At 36.9% G+C, this 27,866-nt stretch overlaps 1 protein-coding gene across 1 annotated transcript; it reads left to right on the top strand.

The window, feature by feature from the left end:
• The first annotated feature begins 968 nt into the window (after window positions 1–968).
• On the top strand, window positions 969–23,827 carry SRP72 (signal recognition particle 72). Its single transcript, XM_039345226.1, has 19 exons — window positions 969–1,127; window positions 2,519–2,639; window positions 3,871–3,994; window positions 4,758–4,901; window positions 7,413–7,524; window positions 8,348–8,379; window positions 9,060–9,184; window positions 9,275–9,332; window positions 9,519–9,650; window positions 11,561–11,689; window positions 13,364–13,436; window positions 14,221–14,285; window positions 14,929–15,024; window positions 16,473–16,576; window positions 18,587–18,664; window positions 18,882–19,019; window positions 19,791–19,828; window positions 20,421–20,580; window positions 23,550–23,827. Exons 1-19 carry the CDS (start codon window positions 995–997, stop codon window positions 23,728–23,730), a joined length of 2,043 nt encoding a protein of 680 aa, XP_039201160.1. The 5' UTR covers window positions 969–994; the 3' UTR covers window positions 23,731–23,827.
• The last annotated feature ends 4,039 nt before the right edge of the window (window positions 23,828–27,866 follow it).

Genomic DNA, 27,866 nt, shown 5'->3' with positions numbered 1-27,866 from the left:
TTTGCAACTAGTGCTCTGCAAAAACATTAGGTTGCAGATTCGAGTTAGGATTGGGGGTTTTGGATGTGTTTTTTGGGAAAATGCAGTGTGGATCTTGCAATTTAGGTAAGAACAAAAGAGATTTAAAGCTGGTGACTGGGTATGCCTGTTTTTCTAATTCCTTTCAGTACATGAAAATGTGATGAACAAATTCTAAAGGGCTGGGAAATTCATTTGGCTTCGTCTATAGTACTATTCCTTTTATTAACACAACATTAGAACACAACTACAAAGATCTACAGTCTTGAATTCAATCAGGTTTATTTTGATATTTCAATGTTGGAGGAATTAAAACTGTACGTGTATATAAAATTTTTGATTTTTTTTTAAAAGATAAAAACGAATACAAAGTAATATAAACTAAGAAAAAATAAAGCGAAAAGTGCAAGGAACAAGTAAAATCAAATAAAGAAAAAGATACAAAGAAGTAACTTCTGATCTTTACAGTAATCCAAGTACAAATTTAGCTCTTGCTCTTTGGTTACAACGTAAGTATAAAAAGCCGTTTTAATCAATTCTATTTGATCTTTCATATTCATATTTTTTGTTAACATCTCCGTCTTCTCTCGTTTACTCTTGAAACCTGCTAATGCACCAATTATGTTAGTTTTCCCATTAATGTTTCAATTCCTTTTAAAGGATCTTCCAGGAGCCAAACTTTCAAAGATAAGTTCTACTGACACTTTCAGAGGTTTACAGATTAGGGTGGCCCTTAAAGGGGGAAAAAAAAAGTGACCAAAACCACAAAAAACTTTCGACGCGGAAGATATCTCAACAGTTAAAAAGCCACCTAGCCGCTGCTGAGCACGCTTGCGCAGTAGAGAAATCGCGACGCACCATAGAGAGCTACACACGACAACAGAGCCTGGATCTAGAATTATTTCCGGTATCAAAGGGGTAAGTTCAGCTGTTTCCTCTGCCTCTAAAGTTCGGTTACTTCTCTACCCCTGTCAAGATGGCGGCGGGCGCGGGGAGCGGAAGTGGCTCCGGCACGGCCGGAGCGGCCTCGATAGCCTCGCTCTGGAGCGAAGTAAATCGCTGCGGCCAGAATGGGGACTTCGGGCGCGCGCTGAAGTCCGTCAATAAAAGTGAGTGTTGCCGCCCTATCGGCGGTTACTCTCTATTCTTTTGAGGCAGAGGAGGGTGAATGTGGACCGGCAACCCTCGGTGGTAGACAATTGCAGCAGCACAAGTGATGATGCACTTAAGTCTTCAATGGAGTTGTTCCAACTTTGTAAGCTAGATTGCTACCTGTCTTTCTCCTGCCGTAGGTAGAACAGCGTCAAAGGAGTAACAGCTGGTCTTGCCTGCGGTGAAATTTAACTCGAGCTTGTTGTTCTGGACTGCTCCGCTTCTCTATTAAAGATAGAATTGTATCTGTTTTCACGCTGATCTCGTCATGAAGAGAAAAAAAACCGCCTCTGAGAATAGGTTGCTGGCTACTTTGTTTTGGCCTTAGACCAGTGTTTCCCAAACTTGACAATTTTAAGGCATGAGGACTTCAACTCCCAGAATTCCACAGCCAGCAACGCTGGCTGTGGAATTCTGGGAGTTGAAGTCCTCATGCCTTAAAATTGTCAAGTTTGGGAAACACTGCCTTAGACGATTAATGTGCCATTTTGCCCCAAAATCTGTGTTTACTTTCTGCAATTCTGTAAAAGTGGTGTGACGGAATGACTCCTACTATTCAAAAACATTCTGTAATCAGGCATAGCCTTTTATGGAGTTACACAAGCTTCCAAAAGCTGTTGCTACTCTTCCACAAAGAGTGCTTCATTTCTGTTAACATGCTTTGCAAAATATCCATGTGTTTTGTATAAACCTATTTTTCTATGTTCAGCTCAAGCTGTGCAACAGGTTTCCTTACATGTCTTTTAGTCACTGCATTAGGAAAATGCTTCCTTTGCTGAATGGCTCCTTTTTATATAGCTTTTAAAAGGGAAAATGGAAAATAACAGCCTTTTATGGAAAATTCATCTGTAATTACAGTACTGTAAGAAGCTAGCCTTTCTTCATAATTGCCCTAAACAGCCATACCTTTTTAATGCTTCCAGGCACAGCTTAACTGTAATTAGGCAAAAGAAAAGTTAACTAATATTTATGATGATCCCATTCCCTAGTAGTATTAGAGTATTATCTGTCTCCTTTATCATACTATGTGAATTTAAAACAGTGGCATTTTAAATTATTTGGATAAAATCAAGATAGATGTGGTTTCAATTACATGCAGGAAAGCCAGTAGTTCAGGAAAGCCAGTAATTATGTTGTTAGTGATTTTTGTCCAAAATAGAAATCTTTCACCAAATAATTTGCTTTCCCAAAATAAAATTGACTGGTACAAGAGCATATATTTTTCAGAATGCTCAGTTTATAAACCCAACTAAGTTTACAAAATCAAAGGTATGAATAGGTAACAGAGGCAAACAGTTTTTTTAGTATATATTCATTCTGTAGCTTAATGCATTGAATTTGCTTCCAGTACTACAAATCAGTAAGGATGATGTGACAGCTTTACACTGCAAAGTGGTATGTCTTATACAAAATGGAAGCTTTAAAGAAGCCTTGAGTGTGATTCATACCCATGTCAAAGTATTAACTAGGTAAGTATTATTAAATATTATTAGACAACATATCTCTGCTATGCTTCCTGATTTTTTTGAAATATGAAAAATAGATGTTCCACATTTATGAAAAACATAGGGTTGCACTTATTTCAAAACACATTTGAAGGAAGTTTTTCAGAACTCACACAATTACTGTACCTCTGATACTTATTAAAGCAACCTAGTCTTTCTCAATTTTGTGAGCCTAAAAGAAAGAAATGGCTGCCTTAATAAATCTACTAATGAGATTGTTGAAGCAGTCATCTTTTTTCAGGTTTGCTCAGACATAATTATCAATGCACAGAGTTATATTTCTTATATGGTGACTTAGCTGCAACTATATATGATGATACGGTATATGTTATCCCTCCTAAACTTTGTATCCAGTTCCATTGAAGTAAATCTCATATGAAATGATTTCTAGAATACTAATTATATCAGTCCAACAAAATATTGAATCCAGTTAGTAAGTGTGTTAAATATTCCGGAATTTCAGCCTCGTAAAAACATGAAATTGTCTGTGGGGATAGAAATAATATTATTCTCTATAAGTTTAGTTTGTTTCCCCCATTAGTATAGCATGCATTGTTTTAGGCATTTTTTCTTATTTCGTCCATGGTTATCCCCCTTCCTCAACCTATAGATTTGTTAAAGATCAGATATAGTAATATAAGCCTTGGGAATGATGAGCTTTTAAATCCTTTATTTTATAATTTAACAATTGTCAGTTGCCCATTAGAATTTAGGTTAGAAGATAAATGCTAAACCTTAGCTGTGTTACATATGCACCCGAGTTAATCTCTGAACTGATAGTTTTATCTATTCATTAAATCTCTACTAAACATCCTTTGCAAGGTTTTAGTTCATATATTTACTCTTCAGGGGGGAAGCAGTTGGGTCTTAACTATGAAACATTTACAGTGCATTAAAATGATCTCAATTCAATTCATGATGATAATTCCAGGATGTTGTGATCATATTTCATTACATATGCTCAAAATAGAATATTTTTATTATATTAGGTTCAGATGTGAATTGCATCAATTATAATTAACCAATTACTGTTACATGCTGTAACTTTGAGCAGTTCCATAATATGTTTTACCACCCACCCATCCACCCCCAGGTAAAATGTTAAATGACACAATATGTATATACAATATATATCAATGTTTTGAGCGAAATGAATAGTAAGAAATAACCTCCATATTTCATTTATATGTTGCAGTGACTTGATAGCTTTTGAGAAGGCTTATTGTGAGTACAGGTTGAACAGGATTGAAAATGCTCTGAAGACCATTGAGGGAGCCAGCCAGCAGACAAACAAACTAAAGGAGCTCTATGGACAAGTGGTAATTACTCCTTTGTTTCAAATGAAAAGGCCACCTGTTGAATTGGTGTACATTTAGTGATTAAGCAAGTAAAAGAACTGGAGGTCAACCACTACTGCCCCATGTGTAGCACTGATTATATAGTTACCTGGTACTATGTTTCCTTCTATCATATTAAAGTGTAATCTGGTACCCCAAGTGTGTGAAGGAATTTGTCTCCTGGTTATGTGGATAATTGTTTTTCTCGGCTGCTGCATATTTTAATTTTTGTACATGTATTTGTTTTATTGCTTTTATTTTTTTATTATCCATTGTCAAACAGTGTACACAATTTTACAGAAAACTTTTCCCCCCGAAAGGTATTTTGATTTTTTTCCACAAAGCAGCTTTTTATATCTGAGTGTTTAAATGTTGTGATTATCATTATGTCCAAATTATTACTTTTTTAACTTCACACTTTTATATGTACATGGTAGATTTATTCTTTTCAACTATAGAGGCAAGAATGACATTTTACTTTTCTGTTTGCTTTAAAAAAATATTTCAGATTGTGAATTGAGAGCAGATAAAAATATAGCTGCTATCGGTTAGAATTATTTTGGCTCAAGTTGAGGAACCAGCTTTGTCCCAAAACTTGTAGAAGTTTTCTCTGTTGTTTTTGGAATTGCTAAAAAGTGATCCTAAATAAAATGAACTGCAGTAACAGCATGTTTATCCAGTGATTTGATTTTATATGTGTTTATTCTATACCCGATTTACCAAGATACTAATTTTTCCTTTTTAGTTGTACAGATTAGAGCGTTATGATGATTGCTTGGCTGTGTATCGGGATCTTATCCGTAATTCACAGGATGACTATGAAGAAGAACGGAAAACCAATCTTTCTGCAGTAGTTGGTGCACAGAGCACCTGGGAGAAAGTGGTGCCAGTAAGTAAGTTTGTAGTAATAATATACAGAATATATGAACTACTCCTTTCACACCTCAGTTCTGTCACTCTGCAATAGATTAATTATATAAAGCATTTAATTATATATAGCATGTAATAATACAGGATCCTTACTCACCAGCATTAAGGTATAAAATGACTAATGAGAATGGCGGGATTAAGAATGATTCCTGAGCCATAGAATTAGGCTCTGCCTTTTCATCAGCTCTTAGTTGGCAGCAAAATTAACTAAGAAAGCAAAACATCATCAACACATTCTTTTGCTGCATGAAAGTGTCAAGTCTCTATAATATCCTAGGGCAGCGGTTCTCAACCTTTGGGTCGCGACCCCATTTGGGGTCGAACGACCATTTTACGGGGGTCGCCAAACAACGCGATCCACCATTTTTCCCCCTCAGGGGCCGCCGCCGCACATGCGCGCTGCGCATGGACCACTGCAGCACATGCGCACCGCGCATGGGGGCGCTGCCGCACATGCGCATCGCGCATGGGGCCGCCGCGCATGGGGGCGGCGCTGCACATGCGCGGCGCGTCCTGGGTTGCCGTATAAAAAGGTTGAGAACCACTGTCCTAGGGGGTAGCAGGATTTTTCCCTCAACTGTGGCATCCTTGGATCTCAGATCTCTAAAGGGAGCAGCAAATCCAGCCAAGACCAAAGTACCTACAGTAGTAATGAACAAGTTGTACCTCTTACCCGAGAGAACTGCAATGGTTAATTATAGTCATCAGTGACCCAACAATAACACTACCTTTCAGAATCAGTAGAAGATGGAGCGATACTTGCAGTGATGAAATAGAGCTTACTTGGTGTGCACTCTGAGAATAAGGGTTGCAGTCATTTTCTACCTTCAACAGCATCAAGATATGAGCACATATTTTAAGCATTGCATTGCTTTTTCATATCCTATTTCATACCCTGCCTTCTTTTAGATAGGAAGCAGACAAGCAGAGTTTGGGAGTTATTAATTTAATTTAATCAATTCTAGCTTTAACAGCCCAAGTACCCATCCAATAGCCAAGCAATAAACTAAAGCAAATGTCCTTTAGCATGACACCATTATCCTTTAAGCAGGCACACAAGTTGAGAAATTGCACTATAGCTGGGAAGATATTATGCTGGAGAGGTAGCATCTTTTTATGGTGCTGAATAAAGATAGAGACTGGAGAAACATCCCGACCCTCAGGGCTCAAAATATATTTGCCAGGCATTGAAGTTTAGAATGGACATATTAGTAGAAGCCTTTCTGTGGATAACTTCCTAGGTTTGGTGGGTATGACAGAAACCTGTTCCACATCCCAATCAAGTCACTGCTCCCTTATCAGGGATCTCTCTGGTTTGGATCCAGTAATGATCAATTTCAGTTTAGGGCATTGTTTCTTCAATCTGATATCAGTAACAAAAGTATTCATTGAGGTGAGGATGGGTCTTACAAGCTATTTAAGATGCAAACATATATGTACTTTCCTATGACAAACTATTTCAGGCCCATATCTTTATTTATTATTTGTTTATTTAGTGTATGGCATATAATATGTGGACTAGCATTATATATTAACATTGCCATATCCCTGATTCTTGCCCATAGTCAATTACCTAATTCCTTCAAGCATAAGATACTACACTTTTCAAGTTCTGCCTGGGTTCCACCCCAGAGAACATATGTAGCTCAATGCGCATTAGATGTTGAAGATCGATGTCAAATGTAAGGGAGGCAAAGCACTGGTGAATTATTTGTCTTTTATGAACAAGAAATCAGAGGAGACAAATTTCCCAATCTGCAAGTAACAGAGGATGGATGAATATATTATCTCATTCTTCATTGTCAGCAAGATGCTAACTTTTTTACAATGCTTTCTGTAGTGGACCACTACAGTGGCAGGTTTAAAGGCTAGAGTCCTATTAATATACATTTGTAAGGCAGTTCTAATATGGAGTTGTCTACTTTTATAAAAAAATAAATTAGGTAAAGATGCTTCTTTTGTAGATATATATGCTTACACTGATGTACTCTTGAAATACTGCTGTACGTCCCTCTCCCATCAGCTCAATCATTGGTGAAAAGAATTGTATTGGATTTACTGCAAAGTACTTTTCTGTCACTGGAAGATGGACCTGGCTTGTGGTTTCATTAACTATCTGTATGACTCCAAAGTTGAGGTCCTATGCTTGTGCATTATGCTAGTTATTAGACATTGTCCATCTATCTTACAATTTATAATTTGGTTGTCACAAAAGGATGCACAGTAAAGGAGGGATAGAACCACTGTTAGCTTAAGTATGTTCATGCAACTGAAGGGAAGGTTTTTCCTCCATGAGATAGGAAGAAGTGCTATCTTCTAGCTACATGTAGATTTCACCTTTTCCTTCAGATGATCAAAAAGGTACATTTTGAAACTACCCATTCATATTGGAATAGTTTAAATAAACAAGCAGATGCTATTTAAACTTACTCAAACTAAGTTTCTTATTAATTACTTTTGCTCTGTTCAGGAAGACCTGGGCCTTAAGGAAGCTACCTATGAGTTGTGTTACAACGCTGCCTGTGCTTTGATTGGGCAAGGCAGGTTGAACGAGGCAATGAAAACACTACAGAAAGCTGAAGGTAATGAGTAGTAAATTTAATTTATCATTTCCATTTTTTGAAAAAATATTTTGCGTTTAACAGCAGTGATATTCAGTTTCTGTAGAAAAATAAATCTGAGAAAGTACATTAAAAAGATCATTCTTATGTCCTCAGTTCATTGTTTAATCCATCTGCCTAATTAGATGGCAGTACATCGCCAGACTCAAAAACAGATTGGAATCTGGATAATATCTGGGTGGACAAAATCAGGAGATTACAGAACTCTACCAATGTTTTAATGTGCTTGTTAGAGCCACTTATGTACACATACTTCATATTCAGGGCAAACTGGTAATTAGGCAGAGAATTATGATATCACCTTTCACAGCCCAGTACTCCCAGATGTTTTCTAATATAATTCCATTTTTCTAGACTACTGGTTTGAATGTTCAGGTTGCTGCTGCTGCTACTTCTGTGCTGTTGGTGTAGACCAATGTTAAAGTGAGCACCAGCTTGAGGAAATCCTAATAATCCTGGTTCATCATGAATGAACTGCATTCTGACGTTTATAGGTTGTTTGCTTTTTGATTAATTCTTCATTTTTGTCCCTAGAATCACTGCTAAAACAGCAATATCTTGTTCACATATCCAGAGTTTAATTTTCTGGATTTGTTTTGTTTATGGTAGCATGAAGCCATTTAAATCCTTTTAGCATAGCTCTGTTTCTTATAAATCTTGCAACCTGAATGTTTGTGTTGGGGGGAGACGTAACTTTTTGACTTGCTAACATTCTATCACTGCCTCGATGTTTGACTTGTGGTTTTGTATATTCCAAAATTAATTTGTTACACTTTCCCTATAGATTTGTGTCGCCAATCCCTCTCTGAAGACTCGGTAAGAGTTTAATTCAATTGAACAATATACTTTTGTGCCAAATATGTTTAGATGGTTGGAACTGATATTTACTATCCAGAGGTTTTAATGTTTATTAAATTGATGGAGGTCATTTGTGTTTTGTATTTTATAACACGTTTTAATGTTGTCTTTATATATTTTATACCTATTTTGAATTTTAATTTAGAATTATAAACTCATCAAAATGTAGTCTGAAATGTAATAAATCAACAGATAAGCAATTCATAAGAATCCTTTCTGAGATATTCTGAAACAGCACTCTTTAAGTAGCAACATGTCTTTTTTCTATGACTTCTTCATTAAAATGTATAGTGAAAAGCTAGCTATAGGTTTGGTAGCAAGGTCTTTAAAACATAAATAGTAAAAACTGCCAGCTTTTATTGGTTTCTTGAAAGCATTTAAAGCAGGCATGTCAAACTCGCGACGTCACGTGATGTCGCGCGACGTATCGGAGCTTTTTCTCCATTGCCGGCAATGGAGTGGGCGCAGTTTTGGGATGACGCGTCCGGCCTGCAGTCCGGCAGTTTGACACCCTTGATTTAAAAGTTTAAAATACTTGCAGTTACTGATTTGTAGCAAAATATATTCGTTGTGTTTGTAATTTAAACTAATAGGATTCAGTTATCATAAATCATGTGTTGTCATATTATTTGTTTTAGGATGTGACCGAAGAAGACGTTGAGGCAGAATTGGCCATTATTCATGGTCAAATGGCTTACATTTTGCAACTCCAGGGTCATACCGAGGAAGCACTGCAACTTTACAATCAGATAATCAAACTAAAGTAAGTATTTCTGTTTATTATGATGGTGCTTTTAACACTTTTTAGAAATGACATACTTACAAAAGTGGATATATTCTGTTTTTTTTACAGACCCACAGATGTAGGATTACTTGCTGTCATTGCCAATAACATCATCACTATTAACAAGGTATAGAACTTTTGCCAGAATACCTGAGATGTCTTTGTAATACGATACTGTTTTGAATGATAACTACATTTTTTTGCAAAGATCTGCATTCTGCTTGCAAAGCAGCAGATGAAAAGAGTGTCATAAGGGGCTTATAAAAATACCACGTTTGTGTTAATGAAGCATTCCATTCTGTACTTTTCACAGGATCAAAATGTCTTCGATTCAAAAAAAAAAGTGAAACTGACCAATGCAGAAGGTGTTGAACATAAACTATCCAAGAAACAACTCCAAGCAATAGAATTCAATAAAGCTTTGTTGGCCATGTATACAAATCAGGTAATGTAGCGTTAACTTTAGTGGATTGGTTAAGGCATCAGGTTAGAACTTGGGAGACTATGAGTTCTAGTCCTGCCTTGGATACAAAGCCAGGGTGAGTCAGTCTCTCTCAATCTTGGGAAGGAGGCAGTGGCAAATCATTTCTGAAATCATTGCCAAAAAACCTCAGGGTTTGTCCAGGCAGACACCAGGAGTCAACTCATTTGTTATGTCACGGAGCTCCGAAATATACAGCTTAAAAATATAGGAAGTGACTTCCTCACATAAGAAAGTAAACCTCCATGCATACAATAATCTAACATGCTAAAGAAAGTAGATCATTGGTGGGGCAATATTGGAAGAAAGATTCTTTGCCTACTATGGAAGAATGGATACTCAAGGTGTCTAATTTAGCAGAAATGGCAAAAATTTCCGCTTATTTGAAGGACTACTCACAAGAAAGATATATTTTGGTTTGGAGAAGATGGATAGATTATATTCAGAATAAATATGAGACTAAAAAGTATTATCTAGCTTATGAGTAAATTTTAGATTATTATTAATAGTTTAATATGGTAGAACTTACATTAGTCTTAGTTTTATGGTTTAATTATATTACCGTAAATGCCGGCGTATAAGACGACTTCCGCGAGCGCTGAAATCGGCGCCAAAGACGGGGGTCGTCTTATACGCCGAGTCGTCTTATACGCCGAAAATACTGGTAGCTTCCGGCCTATAAGACAACGTTCTAGGAATGCGGCCCGGCTATAAAGACGGGGGTCGTCTTATACGCCGGGTCGCCTAATACGGCGGCATATACGGTATTATTTTCATATTTAATTTGTTAATATTTATTTTGAAAAGGAGTTAAAGTATATTATGGATTTGATTGTTTGTATAGTTGGGTAATGTTAGTTAGATTATGACTCTTTATTTGTAAACCTGTAATCAGCTCTGGGAAGTGGGGGAGGGGTGGGAGGGATTTGGGATATATATTGTATAAAATCTTAAAAACTTTAAATAAATGAATGAATGAATGACGAAAGAAAGAAAGAAAGAAAGAAAGAAAGAAAGAAAGAAAGAAAGAAAGAAAGAAAGAAAGAGTAGATCAGCAATTCCCTAAAAAGCAGAGAGCTTATGTTAGAAGGAAGCTTGTGATACAAGGATCCTGTTTGTAAAGAATTATGTTCTCAGTAGCTTTTCTTTCTCAAAAAAAAAAAAAAAAGCTTTTTAAAATCTACCATACAATTCCATGCATTGCAAAGGTCTGTGGGTCCCATTATTTATGACAGTTGCACTGTCCCAGGATCATGTGGTCACCATTTGTAGCCTTCCCAGTTGGCTTCCAACAAGCAAAGTCAATGGGGAAAGCCAGATTTGCTTAATAACCACATGATTCACTTAATAACTGCAGTAATTTTCTTAACAACTGTGGTTAAAAAAAAAGGTGGTAAAATGGGTCAAAGCTCCCTTAACAACTGCCTGTATTCTCTTTTGGAAAATTATAATACCAATAGCACTTATATTGCCCCATAGTGCTTTACAGCACTCTCTGGGCAATATCAGCATATTGCCCCCAACAATCTGGGTCCTCATTTTACCAGCCTCGGAAGACTGGAAGGCTGAGTCAACCTTGTGCTGGTCAGAATCGAACTCCAGACGTTGGGCAGAGTTAGCCTGCAATACTGCAATCTAACCACTGTGCCACAGGGCTCTTTAATAATGCGGAGTCTACATAAAATTACTAGTTCTTTATTATAATTCCTATGCGTATATTATATTCTCTTTTGAGAAATGTTGGGCAAAGTTGCTACAAACTGAATATCCTGTTGATGTAGTATTCCAGATGTTTACTTGTTACCTATATGTCTAGCCTTCTTTCTATTGAATTGGTTTTCTGAACTTGCCAATTTTTTAATCTTACCTCTTAGGCAGATCAATGCCGCAAACTGGCATCAGGTTTACAGTCACAAAGCCCTGAACACCTCCTTCCTGTTTTAATCCATGCAGCTCAGTTGTGTCGAGAGAAACAACATACTAAGGCAATAGAGCTCCTACAGGTATAGTTGGCTGCTTGAAAAAAAAGTACAGTAAATTTCCTCCATGGGGACAACATTCTGCTACAATTTTCCCCAATGGTTTCCTGTTAAAGATTTTTTTTAATTTTGATATTTCTGCATATCACTGAAAATCAGGTCATTCTCTAACAGTCGTGGTCCATTGCAAACATAATTCTTAATTACTGTTAGCACTAACTGTATTTGTAGTCTTATTTCTGGTAGAGGCTCAAAAGAATCAATATAGGTTTAATGCTGTTAAATTTCTCATAGAGATCTGTATCAACTGACAACTTTCTCCTATCCTTGCTTAATTGCTTTTTACATTTTTGAGAATGAGCCAGAATTATTTGTCTTGTGGTTTTTAAAATTCATGGGTATCTTTAAACTGACTGGTAGCAATTGCTAGATAGAAGAACATTTACAGTTTTGATTGTTAGTTGACAATAATCACGTCGGAGACACCGATCTTATACAAAGGTGATCTTGATGACATCTTAATCTATACCAGTGGTTCTCAATCTTTCTAATGCCGCGACCCCATAATACATTTCCCCATGTTGTGGTGACCCCCAACCACTTATACATTACTGGGTGCCAGGGGCGTGGCCAAAGAAAAGGGGAAAAAATGGCGGACAGCCTTGTTTGGCGACCCCCGTGAAATGGTCGTTCGACCCCAAATGGGGTCCCGACCCACAGGTTGAGAACCACTGATCTATACCGACATGTCATCTATACATGATAGTTAGTAGAAATATAATACTGTACTGCGCTACAGCTCCTAAGTTTCTAAGAGGAAAATTAGTGTATCTGACTTTTTTTTAACTTTCACATAGTCAATAAAGGAAGACACGATGAAGATTCATAACATTACTTGTGGTATAGAACAGAGGTCCCCAACTCCCGGTCTGTGGACCGGTACCGGGCCGCGGCATGCCAGCAACCGGGCTGCACAATCAAGCAAAGCCCCATCCACGGGATGCAGGCAGCACACAAAACTACCCCCCCCTCCGGTCCACAGAAAAGTCTCTCTTCACGTAACTGGTCCCTGATGCCCAAAAGGTTGGGGACCTCTGGTATAGAAAATGGGGATTGAAATAAATGTTCCTCTTTCACAATATTTGAATTTTGAGGGAAGTTCAAAGCCTATGAAAAGAAGCACTTTTTGCATAGGTCATAGTTAAGCTATCATTAATGCTATAAAGTAGGGGTCTTCAAACTTGGCCCTTTTATGACTTGTGGACTTCAACTCCCAGAATTCCTCAGCCAGGCAAGCTGGCTGAGGAATTCTGGGAGTTGAAGTCCACAAGTCATAAAAGGGCCATGTTTGAAGACCCCTGCTATAAAGACTACTATTTGCTATCAGTGGCTATTAGGCTTTGCAATCTCCCAGATCAGAGGCTTCATGTCTTGGATGCTGCTAGGAGAAACAGTGGAATTGTGAATCATCTTCTATGCATCTGATTAACCAAATGCTTTATAAGTGAGCAATCAGCAAAGATTCAGCAGAACTGCTGTCTTAACTTTTACAATTAGACTATTCTTTGTGTATTTACATTTAAGAGTTTATTGAGAGCTAAATATTCCCTTATGTGATAGTCACTTATAATAAAGTTCCTATTTTATAGATTTTGAAGCAAATTAAATCTGATTTGAATTCTTCTTTCTGACCTGTAGGAGTTTGCGGATCAGCATCCTGAGAAAGCATCTGAGATTAAATTGACCATGGCACAATTAAAAGTTGCTCAAGGTACTCTGCCCCCATTTGCCAATTTTTTAAAGAACTTTCATATGCTGATAGTAGCACCATTACACTCTTAATGTTGTTTTTGCTCAATTATTACTTCTATGGAACATATTACTGTTTTCTTGTAAGAATAAGCTAGCATTAAAAGAAAACAGTTAATTGAGCATGTGCTTTGGGGAGACACTTAAGCCAGGAATTGCTTCCTTTGTGCTTAAGGATCAGATGAATTCTTTGCTTTAAAGAAATATTATAAACTGAATACCATGTATAGCTGTGCATTTTTTAATATTTTGTATGAATTTGGTTTTGCTTTTCAAGGACCGGGATACAGAATTATATAAATAATGCTGTGATATGAGCAATATACACATTTGATAAACAAATAAAAACTTAAGTATGACTAATTAGCATTTCTATTCTGCCATCTCTTGTGCTTCTAAGATTTCAGAAGACATTTCTTACATACTTGTGATATTTTTGTATTCATCAGAGGCATAAGCCTTCTAATTTTTTTTATTAACTTTTGTCTGTTTTAATAATAACTGATATTCCCAGAAAGCTGGCTTCTACAATACTGTATATCTGCAAGCTGCCTAGTGTCACTTCTGGCAAAATAGGAAACATACAGATTTAATAATAAATAATTAAATATTGCGATACACCTGCAGCTCTAACTGAAGATTTGCTTTGTGTAGCCCTCTTTCTTCTTGCTTAGATAGTAGAATTAATGTATAATAAAGGACTGGATAAGAATATTGATAATTATGTCATTTGTTCTTTATCAAAGGCAGTGTCACAAAAGCATGCATCATCCTAAGGACTATAGATGAGCTAAGGCATCAACCTGGCATGGTGAGTTATAGATATAATTAAGCATATATGAGCTTAGTTATAAATTCCATAATAAAACAAGAAATTCAGAATTTTCTTTTGAAATCATTCTAACACAACTGATCTGATTTGTAAAAGCAATGACATTGATAATCATGGCCAATGTGTTATATTCATTTATGAATTTATAAACTGTCAGGATGACTCTTGTGCATAAAAACAAGAGTTGCAGCCAATGCAATAATAGTAATAATAAGGAACAGAAATATACAATTTCAATAAAAATTATAATTACCATAATCCTTGCATTGGGTACTTTATAACAGTCTACTCCCAAAGGCCTTCTGGATCAGCCAGGTTTTTATGAGCCTCTGGAAGGCCAAAAGAGTGGGGCTACTCCTTTCTTGGTATATTATTGGCAAGAAAATTACTTTTTTGTTCATAAATGTATACCATTTACTTGTTTGCTTTTATTTTAGTTCTGAAGGATACTTTATTTCTTGAGTAGTGATTCCATTACTCTTTATTCCGTTAATTTTTACACATAATTTACCCAGTAAGAAAGTTAACAATTAAAACACAATGATAGTCTTTGTTTCAGCGTTTATTACTTAAGTAAATGTTGTCTTTCTGCTATCGCCCATTCATTACTGAGTGGCTATAGGTATCAGCATTGGTGACAATGTATAGCCATGAAGAAGACATTGACAGTGCCATAGAAGTCTTGGCACAAACTATTGAATGGTATCAAGAATTCCAGGTAAGTGATAGAACAGTGATGGTGAACCTTTTAGAGATTGAGTGCCCAAAATGCAACCCAAAACCCATTATGCATCGTCAAGTGCCGGGTGGGTGTGGCCCATTGGGTGGGTATGGCCCATTGGGTGGGTGTGGCCCATTGCGTGGGCATGGCCAATTGGGTGGGCATGGCTGCAGAGGTAACGGCAGACTGGGTGGGACTAAAAACTTCAATCAATCAATTCCAACTTTGCAAGAACTTTGTTTTTCCTGCAAGAAGTTGAAATTGACTGATTGAAACTTGGGGGGGGGCACATGGCGGAGGCCTAAAGCGAAAAGGTTTTATAAAACCCAGCTGAAGGCCTAGGACTGGGGCAATGATGCGCATGCCCACAGAGAGGGCTCTGCGTGCCACCTCTGGCACCTGTGCCATAGGTTCACCACCACTGTTATAGAAGATAAGGTTGTAATGTACAGTTATAGGAGTGAAAATCTTGTTTTTGAATTAAATGCAACTGTTTCTCTAGAATAGCAAACCCCCAGGTGTTTATTTAAAAGATTTTTGTGATTTCTTGAGCAACTCTGGGTGGCTTACAATTACTATAAAAATCAATAAATAAAACAATAATAAAAACAATAAACAAAAATCCTTCACCATAATTGTATTTAAATGGTCTCTTCCCTCCTAACATAAAAAAACCCCACAATGCCATGGTTATTCCATCAAGTTTTGGGGCAGGTTGAATATAATGTGTGATTTGAAAAATTCAGAGAAAGCAGAATAACCTACTATTGAAGAAATGCAGATAGAAATAAGAAGTAGTTCTTCCTTTTGCACAGATAGATAAAGTATGCCTCCAGTTATAACTAATAATAAAATATCCTCCAGTTAACAGAGATCTGACAAATTCTATGGCCTGGAATTATGCAGATTATAACCCCATCTCAATGGATTACTCTTGTTAGGTGTTGGAATAATTCTACAACAATAAGTGATTTTTTTTATAGCTGTAGCTTTGTTGATTTCAGACAGAATTGGTGCGGAACAAAAATGTGTATTCAGGGAAAGGATTATTGATAATTTGATCAATGTACTTTTTAAAAAAAAAAATCTATCCAGTAAACTTGACATAAATACATGGCTGCTTCCAAATTATCTCTTGAACTTCAGTATTAAAAAATGAGTTTCAAAGGCATAAATTTTCTCACTGTTCTGTAGGATACTGTGCTGCAATAAATATTTATGTATAACAAAAATTATATGCAGCCTTTGTAAATCCTTGCCAACTTACGAAAGTTAAATATAAAAATAACTAAAGATGATTCAAATTGGGATTATAGATTTGCTGCTCAGATTTGATACATGATTGACTTTAGAAGTCACTCACATTCTGAAAGCCCAGAGTAGGCATCATCTCACACCAGCATGTTAGTTGCTTTCAAATTAAATGAATACTGTATTTTTTTCAGCCCAAGTCTCCAGTACTTTTGTCACTAATAAGAGAAGCTGCTAACTTCAAGCTGAAGCATGGCCGAAAGAAGGAAGCCATCAGTGACCTCGAGGAACTGTGGAAGTAAGTCTTTCTGAGAACCCGTAAAAAAGAAGCCTTACAGGAAGTGAGAAAGACATTCACACGTATGCTCCCGAGCAAATATATTAAAAATAACATAAACTACAGTCTGTTAAATCCAAATATGGTAGTAATTGGAGCACTGATCAAAATTAGGCATGGTCTCACAGTGCATAACTTTGAGGCAGGTGGACAAAAATAATGATTCTCCTCGCATTTCAGCCTGGCCAGAAGTATTTTGTAGAGATCATTCAGGAAACAAATCTCAAGAGTCTCTTGGTAAATATTGAAATTAAAATACACTACAAGTGTGGGTTTAGCCTATGTGCGTGTTGATATAAAAAGCAATTTTACAAGTAACAAATATATAAACCTCTTAGCCAACATTCAGCTTCATTGCCTTTGATGTTTCATGATTCAAATTCCACACTTTCCCTCTTCCCCAAGAACAATTTCATTCTTTTGTTAGAGAAAGTTTTGCACTGTCTTTTTAGTTAAACGCAAAATTCCATGGCTCCTTGCCTCATATCTTTATCCTGGTAGTTCAATGGATAGTCCAGTGGTGGCGAACCTATGGCACGGGTGCCAGAGGTGGCACTCAGAGCCCTCTCTGTGGGCACGCGCACTGCCGCCCCAGTCCTAGGCCTTCAGCTGGGTTTTATAGAACCTTTTCCCTTTAGGCCTCTGCCTAAAAAAGGTTCAATCAGTCAATTTCAACTTCTCGCAGGAAAAAAAAAAGATCTTGCAAAGTTGGAATTGATTGAAGTTTTTAGTCCCACCCAGTCTGCCGTTACCACTGCAGCCATGCCCACCCAATTGGCCATGCCCACCCAATTGGCCACGCCCACCCAATGGGCCACGCCCACCCGGCACCCAACGATGCATAAGTGGGTTTTGGGTTGCAGTTTGGGCACTTGGTCTCTAAAAGGTTTGCCATCACTGGGATAGTCTATTGAATTTTAAATTGAAACATTATTCCCTACACTATTCATTAGATTTTTTTTTTATTGTCCTCAGACTAAACCTGTAGGAATGGGCAAACTTTTAATCTTCCTCTTGGAGAACATATTAGCTGCCTTGTGATTCTTTCTAGTTTGCATGCATTTGATGTATAAAATCTAACTTTGGGTACTGCCACTGCACTAAGTGCTCTCTAATAAAAATAGATTTTTGGATGCATATTAGATATTCCATCTTACTATTTTTGTATATAGTGGTCATGCTTTGTTACTTTAACCAAGGGAAATTACTATATCTGATCTTTGCAATAATCCTGTATAGCTGGTCCCTGTTGAAATATTTTGGCAGATTTGGTAGAACAGAGGCAGCGCTTTCCACAGTAGTTGGTGGTTGACCTTGGTTTTAAATCTGAGTCAGTATTCAACCTCTGTTAATTCAAATACAGTGGTGCTTCAGTATTCGTCGGTAATTGGTTCTGGGAGGCATGATAAGTACAAAAAATGATGAGTACCAAACAGATATTTCCCATAAGAAATAATGTAGTGAGTCATGAGGAAGTCGACAGAGTCAAGTTCTACCTTGTGCATTGAGTACCAAACAGACGATGAGTACCGGGGACAAAATGTTAATGTCAAAATGCGTTGACTACCAAATTCGATGAGTTTCAAAGCAGTTGAGTACCAAGATACCAATGTACCATACTGACTTCTCTCAAGGTGGTTTCTGGCTGTAGCTTGGATAAACTTATTTCATCCAGCAAAATCTTAAGTTTGTAGCCATGCTGATTCTTAAAATGGCAATATATAAATCATCTTCTTAATCCAGCTGGATTTTCCTGTCTCTTTCCTGATATGGAGATAAGTGACTAGAGCAGCACTGAGCTGCAGCTATGTTTGAAGCAAAAGATAAGGAGGCTACATAGTTCTTGAAATATTGCTTGTAATTCCCATGAGTTTTAGCAGTGGGATACTTTACGGTTGCTGATATCCAGAAATCCTTTCTCTGGTGTTAGTGGAAAAGATATTTCATTAATTCAGCTCTTTACTTTCATAGACAAAATCCAGATGATGTCCATACCTTGGCTCAGCTTATCTCTGCCTACTCACTGGTTGATGCTGAAAAAGCCAAAATGTATCCTTTCTATGGGGCCGAGGAGATGAGTCTATAGGCACTCTTTGGCCATTCCGTCAAGTAGACCTGTTTGCCACAGTGAGGCTTTTTATTATTTACCTTCCTGTACGTCAAATTATTTTTTATTCAACCTTCATGTTGTTTGTTTCACAATTCAAATCATCCGTTTGCTTTTATTTATCTATATTGTTATTCCTAAACTCTTTCCTTGCACTAGTCTTAGCAAACACTTGCCTTCTTCAGACACAATGTCTTTGAAAGTAGATGTAGATGCGCTGGAAAACTCTCCTGGAGCGACATACATTCGGAAGAAAGGCGGGAAACCCACAACCGAAAATCAGCAAAAAGAACAAGGGTAAAATAAGCTTTCTAAAATGATTATTAAATGAATGATAATCTCAAGCAGATCTTTTTGTTGGGTATTTTAAATAGAAAATATAGTAAAGAAATGTGGTACTTAATTTTACATATAATAACGGCGGCAAGAATAGCATATGCACAGTGCTGGAAAAATGAGAATATACCATCAGAGGAAGAAGTAATAAGAAAAATCCTGGACTGTGCTGAGATGGACAAATTAACAAAAGAGATAAAAGAAAAGGAAGACACAGAGTATTATATAGTATGGAACAAGGTGTATGTCTGGTTGGAGACTAGAAATAATAGAGGAGAATAAATATGGAAAGGTCAAAAGTGAAAATATGTGTACAATAATGTATAATAATAATAATATGAATTATTCTTAGTAAGAAATAGAACATGAAGGAAGAAAAATGTAAATAAGAAATAATGGGGCTATAAGGACAAATATTTAAAGAAGAATAAGGGGGAAATGTAAATATTAGATTACTGTTACGTAATTGCTGTAAAAAAAAGGAGTATATATTTTGTGTGTATGTATGTTATGTTTTGCTTTGTTTTGTTTTGTCTTGTTGGTTAAAAATAAAAATGTATTAAAAAAAATAATAATCTCAAGCAAAGGGGATATGGAGAAGACCAGTTCCATAACCAAAACAAACATACATTTCTCGCTTTCAAAGTCCTAACATTCTTCCTCGGCAACCATTAACTTCAAATCTTATTATGCATTTCATTTCAAACATTTTCTTGCTTTTTTTTTTTTTAGACAAGGGGATGTTAAGAAAAAGAGGAGGAAGAAGAAGGGTGAGTGTCTTATTGCTACAGTAGTAGCTTGTTGTGAAACCTATATTTGGGGACTTGGCTATTAGGACCTAAATATTTCCCAGCTAAAAATAAAATTTAAAAATATAGATTTGATTTTATAATGCAGCATTAACTGTAGCCTTTCTGATTAAATTATAATTTAAAATTATTAAAATTATTACATTTCTGATATCTGATTGTTGGATGAAACAAAGAAGACCTGCTGTCTTGCTTCTCAAAAGCAATTGTTTAGTCACAACTGGATGCAAGATTAGATAGATTTTTTTTAATGCATCTTCTGAACTTTTTTTTTTTTAAAAAAACTGCCAACTGTTTGAAACCAATCCAATGTTCACAAGGCAAAATTTCATCTTTGCATAGTATGCTAGTTGTGTTGGTATTGTATTATCACATAAAGGGACTTTTAAAAAAGGTATACAGACAATGATACAAAAATCATTGTCCCATACATAAAACGTTTAGGTTATATGAGTTTTGGAGTGGAATAAAACTTGGGGTTATATGAGTTTTGCAATGCAGCTGTTTTCAAACTGAGCATACAAATAATCATTCTATTCCAAATACTATGTAGGAAAACTGCCAAAGAATTATGATCCTAAAATGACACCAGATCCTGAACGGTGGCTTCCAATGCGAGAACGCTCTTATTATCGTGGGAGAAAGAAAGGCAAGAAGAAGGACCAAATTGGGAAAGGAACTCAGGGAGCAATGACAGCAGCTTCCTCCGAATTGTGAGTAACTAGTTATCTAAACTTGTGGACTTCACTTTTGGGCCTTAGTGCTGCTCAAAAACTGATACAGGTAGTCCTTAACTTACAAACGTTCATTTAGTGACCATTCAAAGTTACAACAGCACTGAAAAAAGTGACTTATGTCTGTTTTTTATACTTACAACCGCTTGGCGACTGGAAACCAGATTCACTTAACAACTGTGTTACAAATTTAACAACTTCAGTGATTCTCTTAACAACGGTGGCAAGAAAGGTTGTAAAATGTGGCAAAACTCACTTAACAACTGTTTTCGCTTAGCTGTGGAAATTTTGAGCTCAGTTGTGGTCATAAGTTGAGGATTACCTATAAGAAGGATAAAATTATAGATATTTCATATTAGGAACAAAAGATGATAATTCTTTGCCTTGATAAATAAGCACATCAATCAGGAATCAGAAAAAAAATTATATTACCCATAGAGTTGCGTTTAGTTAGCATATAATTAATTACAATATACGGATTGAGAAAAGGAAAGAAGGGCGAGGAGTTTTATGCTGCAGACAAGGGGAAAAGTAGGTAATAAAACAACAATGTTTTGTTCTGAATTACTTCTTGAAACAGAGCTCCTTTTGCCTGCATAGGTTTACTACATGGCTACTTCTATACACAATATTCTTACATATATCTTTCTGCAGATGCTCTCTTTTAAGTATTTTATCTTTAATGCTGTCCAGAAATTGTTTTCTACTGTCCTTGGAAAAGCAGAATGTGAGGCAAAAGTGTTGCTGCTAAGTGTTATCCTAAACTTTCACCGATACTTTGTGACCCGAAATGCTTAAGGGAGATGATGTTGCGAGCTTGGAATAATTTAATATGGCTTCCTATTTGGTCCCGCAGTGAAGCAGATTAGGCTTTTGTAAGTTTGAGTACAGGTAGTCCTGGGCTGCCCACTTAGTTTGAAAGTATGCAAATGTGAGTAGATAAATAGGTACCACTTTGGTGGGACGGTAACTGCCATCTCATGCGCCTTGGCTTAGAGTCATGCTGGTCACATGACCACAGACATGTCTTTGGACAATGCTGGCTCCCTCGGCTAAGAAACAGAGATGAACATCACCCCCTAGAGCAGGGGTAGGCAACCTTGGCTCTTTTATGACTCGTGGACTTCAACTCCCAGAATTCCTGAGCCAGCCAAGCTGGCTCAGGAATTCTGGGAGTTGAAGTCCACGAATCATAAAAGAGCCAAGGTTGCCTACCCCTGCCCTACATGTCAGACATGACTGGAAAGGGGAAACCGTTACCTTCACCTTTAATCCCGGACTTAGGATTTTTGGTTTAATGATGGTTCAAAGTTATGATGGCCTCAAAAAAAGTGACTTACGACCTGTTCTTAAAGTTGCAACTGTCACACAACCACCATGGTCGTGTGATTGTAACTTGGGCACTTGGCAGCTGCTTGCATTTACCCACAGTTGCAGCATCTTGTGGTCTCGTGATTGCGATTTGTGACCTTCCTAGCCAGGTTCTGATAAAGCAGATTCAATTGGGGAAGCCGGATTAACTTAACAACTGTATGATTTACATAACAACTCTGTGATTCATTTAACAGCCATGCTAAAAACGGTCATAAAATTAAGTCTGATCATTAAATAAGTCATTTATGACTACACTGACAAATATTCTGATCCCAAATATGGTCATACATCGAGGATTATCTGTATTGCCTTCTCAATATCAATATAGGAAGGCAAAGGACAAACCTTATAGTATCCATTCTTCTCACAGTATGAGCCTGCAAACAAAAAAGTGAGGTTGCAAAAAAACAGGATCTGTGAACATTCTCATTTTGTGAATGGACCCAGTTCTTGAAGCCTGGCTTTCTGTTCATATATCCATTTCTGCAGCTATTTTTTTGCTTTTTCCTGAGCAGTTCTGGCAGAAGTTGGAGAGAATGGAAGATTGTAGCTGTATTTGGGGAAATCAGCAACTTTTACCGTTTACAGTTAAGAGAACTCCATGGGAAATTTTTCGTTGTAAAAAGCTTTTGTGGTAGCATTGAATGGTAGCATCATACCCTGAAGTAATCTCCATCTTTAGCCATCTCAAATTATGGGGCACAAGCTATTGCATTATTGGTTCAGAAGCAAAGGATCTATAAGAAAGTTGGCATACCAAGCAGCAAAACCATCACAACTATCTTGTTTACTTTCCCACTGCTCAGTGGGCTTTATTAGTCAAACTATATATTGCTGTATGTCTTTGAGATAAATACTGTACAGCTTAACAACAAAATTGTGTAGAAGTTCTTTGGTTAGATTTGGAATTCAGTACAGATGAGATAGTAAGTTGACAGATAACTTCATGTAGATGGAAATTAATCCTTGGAAAATAGCCGTACATACTAGTTAAATGCGTGTCAGCCTTACAGAGCTTTCTAAACCAGGGGTGTCAAACTGCCGGCCTGCGGGCCGGATGCATCATCCGGAAACTGCGCCCACCCCATTGCCGGCAATGGCAAAACCATCCTGATACGTTGCGCGACGTCACGGGACGTCGCAAGTTTGACATGTCTGTTCTAGACAAAGAAACCAATGCATGTTGGTCTAAAATTTCTTTTATTACAATAGCTTTAGTAACAGAATATTGCAATTCTGAATGTGCTTCCCTCTCTCATTATATCTATGAATTGGGGAGGGGGATTACCTGAAGCGTTTCTTAAGTTAGTTTCTGGGAAAGGACTCGGGTCCCACTTGTCTGATCATTGCCCTGGTAGCAGTTCTTCCAACTATCCCCCAAAGCCATTTTCAATGCCCTCTTCACTTCTTTGCAAGCAAAGGTTAGAATTCATATGTAGCTTTATCTATCTTAAATATGTGAATATTGAAATTTCTTTACAGGTAAGGTGTTTTAGTCTGTTCAGAGGCTATAAACTAAAAATCAGCTTTATATCTGAATCCTAACAATTATCCTTGTTATTCTTTTTTTGCAGGGATGCTAGTAAAACTGCTAGTAGCCCACCTACATCCCCACGGCCTGGCACTATAACAGCCATTCCATCGGCATCAACAAGCAACATGATACCACCCAGGCACCAAAAGCCTCCTGGTGCAGCAGCAACAAAGAAGAAACAGCAACAGAAAAAAAAGAAAGGTGGGAAGGGAGGCTGGTGATCAGGACAAGCAGCTGAAATTGCTATATATTTTTTTCTTATTGTGAAAACTATGAGTATAATAAAAGTCAAACAAAAACAATATGAATTTTTCAAAATTGTGTTTGGTCTTCATAATTTTTACAGAGAAAGCGTGTTTTTTGTTTTTGTATTAGAATCCATTGCTGTGTTAACTGGGCATTTCAAGAAGGCATTTAATTAAATGAAGACTGAATAACAATCCTAAGAAGGGAATTCAGTTCTGATTTTTTTTTTTTACTTGAAAATGTTTTAAAAATAATCTCTTCAGCTGATTTTTGTACACGTTCATTGGCTAGTAGCAACAAGCATAGATTGATGGAAACCTACATTTATGGCACTGAATGAGAAATAAGAAAGCCGGGGATTCATACTGAGATTCCATTCTTTTCTATGGCTTGAGTTTTGTTTTGAATATATCTTTGACCTTTTGCAAGTTTTATTCAGTAAATGCACCCAATTTAGAATATTCTAATAAAATGTTTAGATTGGGACTGTTCTGTTCCTTGTACAAAACAAAACTTTTTTGTGCACTCTCCAAATTTTTGTTATTATTTTATTTTTCCATTTTGTTATGTGGTAACACAGAATAGACTTAGAAAAAAATGTGTTCCCGCTTTTCTGTTTTGCTAAGATTACATTGTTAAATATATTTACCTACAAATGATTCCACTTCTGAATGTACATTTATAAAATGTTAGCATTCAGCCACTAAAGCATTTGTTGATCTACTACTTAAAAAATTCAGTACTAATTTAACTATATATCTACTGTTTTCAAAGAGTTAATCATAAGAAAAGACAAACCTTTCAAGAGAAATAAGAACTTACGGTCATGATGTATAGATTTATAAATCTGTAGGTCATAGATTTGAAGAACAAAAGAATTCAACGAGTGTTAAGGTCATTTGTTTATTTATTGGACATAAAACTAGCATTCTGGCTAAACTGTTGTACTTTCTGCTAGAGGAATTCTACTATATTTCTTTTATAGGTATATGTGAATAGAGTAAATTTGTGTATTTGCTCTTAGATTCTTGTTTAGTAATAATTGCTCCCTAATCTTATGGCTTTCAAGAAGCACTTTTCATTCAGTCCATAAAATTCATTAAATTGCTTCATACTGCCTCTGTCTGGAAGGATAGCAAGTAAAGATTTTTTTTTCTTCATTCAGTTCCTGTCTTGACACTAAAAGTTTAAACCTGATAAGCTATAAAAAAGGAAGAAATCTAGAATGACAGATCCTTCCAATTCGGTCTGAATCTTTTTTTCTACTTTTTTTCCACAGACATTAATAGCTGTGTCAATTCCATCACTGCAGTTTGAAATCTTTCTTCCCCTCCCACCAGTTTTTTGGGAACAATTATTGCAGCTATAATCAGAATTTTGCAGAGCTAGATACACAGGAGTACCACAGATATATGTTGCTAAGGAGAAAAAAATTTCCATCTCCAAGATGGATTGGTTTATTTCTCTATAGAACATAATTTATACACAGTCTCACTTATTCAAGGCTATAGCTGCTCTTTGTATGGTGCACTTATACAATATTACCTACTACACTGCATGTGCAGGTATTAAGAATGACATACAGTATAAGTTTTTATATAAACTATTTTAAAAATTCCTTTTTCACTCCTTTGGGTATATGTGTCTTCTTCAATCTCGGGTCCTCTAGCAGAGGCCTGGAAGTTAGATGGTTTGGCAAAAGATCTTAGCTGTTTCTAGCACTGCACTCTTCTGGACTGAGAGCTCTGATGTTGCTCCTGGGATCTGTTGGACTCATTCTCACAGCTTTTATACACAGAGACATAAAACCCAAACAGAGAATGGCCCCAACAAAGGAAGACACATACCACCCATGGACAAGGGATTTATTTTAATTTATATATTATGACAAAACAACTAAACCTGTCCATAACATATAATACTGCTCACTTGTTTTCTGACTATTGTAGTGAACTGTTGAATTATAACAGTTTTACTTACTATCTTCTACTCGAGTGTAAAACTACCCTGAAAAAACATATTTTCCCAATAATATTTTGATAAGTTGCAACCCAAATCTCAAACTATAAATTGAAAACTACCATTTGCATATTGATAATGTAAAAGGCAATGAAAACTGAACATTTGAGTTTAGATATCGAATACCCAACACTTGACACCAAAATGAAAATATACAGGTTTTAGCTAGAATGATATCCAGCATTATACTGCAGTAATATTTCAGATGTTGTGTCATGCTTTTGCATTTTATCAGTTTCTGTATTCCTTAATTTTCCTTTTATGGACTATTAAAAAAGTAATTTAATTATGTTTGGATAAGGTTCCCATTCAGTTTACAACAATAATGGCCAGCTCTTGGCAAGTTCCAACAAAAAATATATATGAGGGGGGGAGCTGAAGGGACAGAGGTTTTTAACTACAATGCACTTCACAATTGCTATATCGTAAGTAAAAAGATAAATCTTGCAGAAGTACTTAAACTTTTTTTATGTCTAATTGGTAATGGCTGTTTCTTGGTGGGTAGAAAATATACCCTCTGAATGTGTTCAGAAAGAGCTTAGATCTATGAGCTGTATTCACGCTGAGGCTGCAGCTCTTCGATCAAGTCGTAAAGCCATTCCTTGCCTAATTAAAAGAAAAAAAGGAAAGTGCATATTACTGTGCAGAATGCAGTTCCTGTACTTTTATTATGCTGTTATGTTTTCCTGATCCTACTTTTGTGTCATTTCTTGCAGAAAGTAAGTTTCAGCCATACTGGGGGAATGGAAATGATAATAAAGCTAGCTGGCACACATGTATTTTCTGCTCCCCCACTACAAAAGTGGCCCTATAGAAGAAGGCTGCACTTGTTCCCTGTCTTCCATATCTGATGCTGATTCTAAATGTAATAGCAGAATGTAATAGCAGAAAAGCAGGTGTGAAATAGCTACATACATACCTCTTTCAAAGCAGCTACATGCAGGCTGAAAATTAATGTATCTTAAGGATTGTGTCCCCTTTATGGATTACTGCCTTGTCGTGGCGAAGGGGCTTGCGTAACTCAATGAAGCTATAAGCTATGCCGTGCAGGGCCACCCAAGATGGACAGGTTATAGCAGAGAGTTCTGACAAAATGTGATCCACTGGAGAAGGAAATGGCAAACCACTCCAATATCTTTGCCATGAAAACCCCATGGACAGTACTAAAAGGCAAAAAGATATGACGCTGGAAGATGAGCCCCTCAGGTCGGAAGGTGTCCAATATGCTACTGGGGAAGAGCAGAGGGCTAGTACTAGTAGCACCAGAAAGAATGAAGCGACTGGGCCAAAGCCGAAAGGACGCTCAGCTGTGGATATATCTGGTGGTGAAAGGAAAGTCCGATGCTGTAAAGATTTTTTCTCCATAGGAACCTGGAATGTAAGATCCATGAATCAAGGCAAGCTAGACGTAGTCAAAAAAGAGATGACAAGACTGAACATCGACATCTTAGGAATCAGCAAACTAAAATGGACAGGAATGGGTGAATTTAACTCAGATGACCATCAGGTATACTACTGTGGGCAAGAATCCCTCAGAAGAAATGGAGTAGCCTTCATAGTCAATAAAAGAATAGGAAAAGCAATACTGGGATACAATCCCCAAAATGACAGAATGATCTCAATTCGAATCCAAGGCAAACCATTCAATATCACAGTAGTCCAAATCTATGCCCCAACCACTGGTGCTGAAGAGGATGAAATTGACCGGTTCTATGAAGCCCTACAGCACCTTATAGAATTAACACCAAAAAATGATGTCCTTATCATCATGGGGGACTGGAATGCTAAGGTAGGAAGCCAAAAGATAACCGGAATAACAGGCAAGTTTGGCCTTGGAGTACAAAATGAAGCAGGGCACAGGCTAATAGAATTTTGTCAAGAGAATACGATGGTCATAACAAACACTCTTTTCCAACAACCCAAGAGACGGCTTTACACATGGACATCACTAGACGGTCAACATAGAAATCAGATTGACTATGTGCTCTGCAGCCAAAGATGGAGAAGCTGTATATAGTCAGTAAAAACAAGACCAGGAGCTGACTGTGGCTCAGATCATGAGCTTCTCGTTGCAAAATTTAGGCTTAAATTG

The sequence above is a fragment of the Crotalus tigris genome, unplaced genomic scaffold (assembly GCF_016545835.1).
Source record: "Crotalus tigris isolate CLP2741 ecotype Arizona unplaced genomic scaffold, ASM1654583v1 scf7180000017946.1269602, whole genome shotgun sequence".
In the NCBI taxonomy this organism is placed as follows: Eukaryota; Metazoa; Chordata; class Lepidosauria; order Squamata; family Viperidae; genus Crotalus; species Crotalus tigris.
This window is presented reverse-complemented; position numbering and strand designations above follow the sequence as displayed.

What these genes read in the sequence shown, in the direction of transcription:
- SRP72 (XM_039345226.1), top strand. Translation starts at nt 995, where the DNA reads ATGGCGGCGGGCGCGGGGAGCGGAAGTGGCTCCGGCACGGCCGGAGCG. An exon ending in ACATCATCACTATTAACAAG is followed by an intron (nt 9,333 to 9,518) that starts GTATAGAACTTT and finishes TACTTTTCACAG; the next exon opens with GATCAAAATGTCTTCGATTC. An exon ending in TAAGGCATCAACCTGGCATG is followed by an intron (nt 14,286 to 14,928) that starts GTGAGTTATAGA and finishes GAGTGGCTATAG; the next exon opens with GTATCAGCATTGGTGACAAT.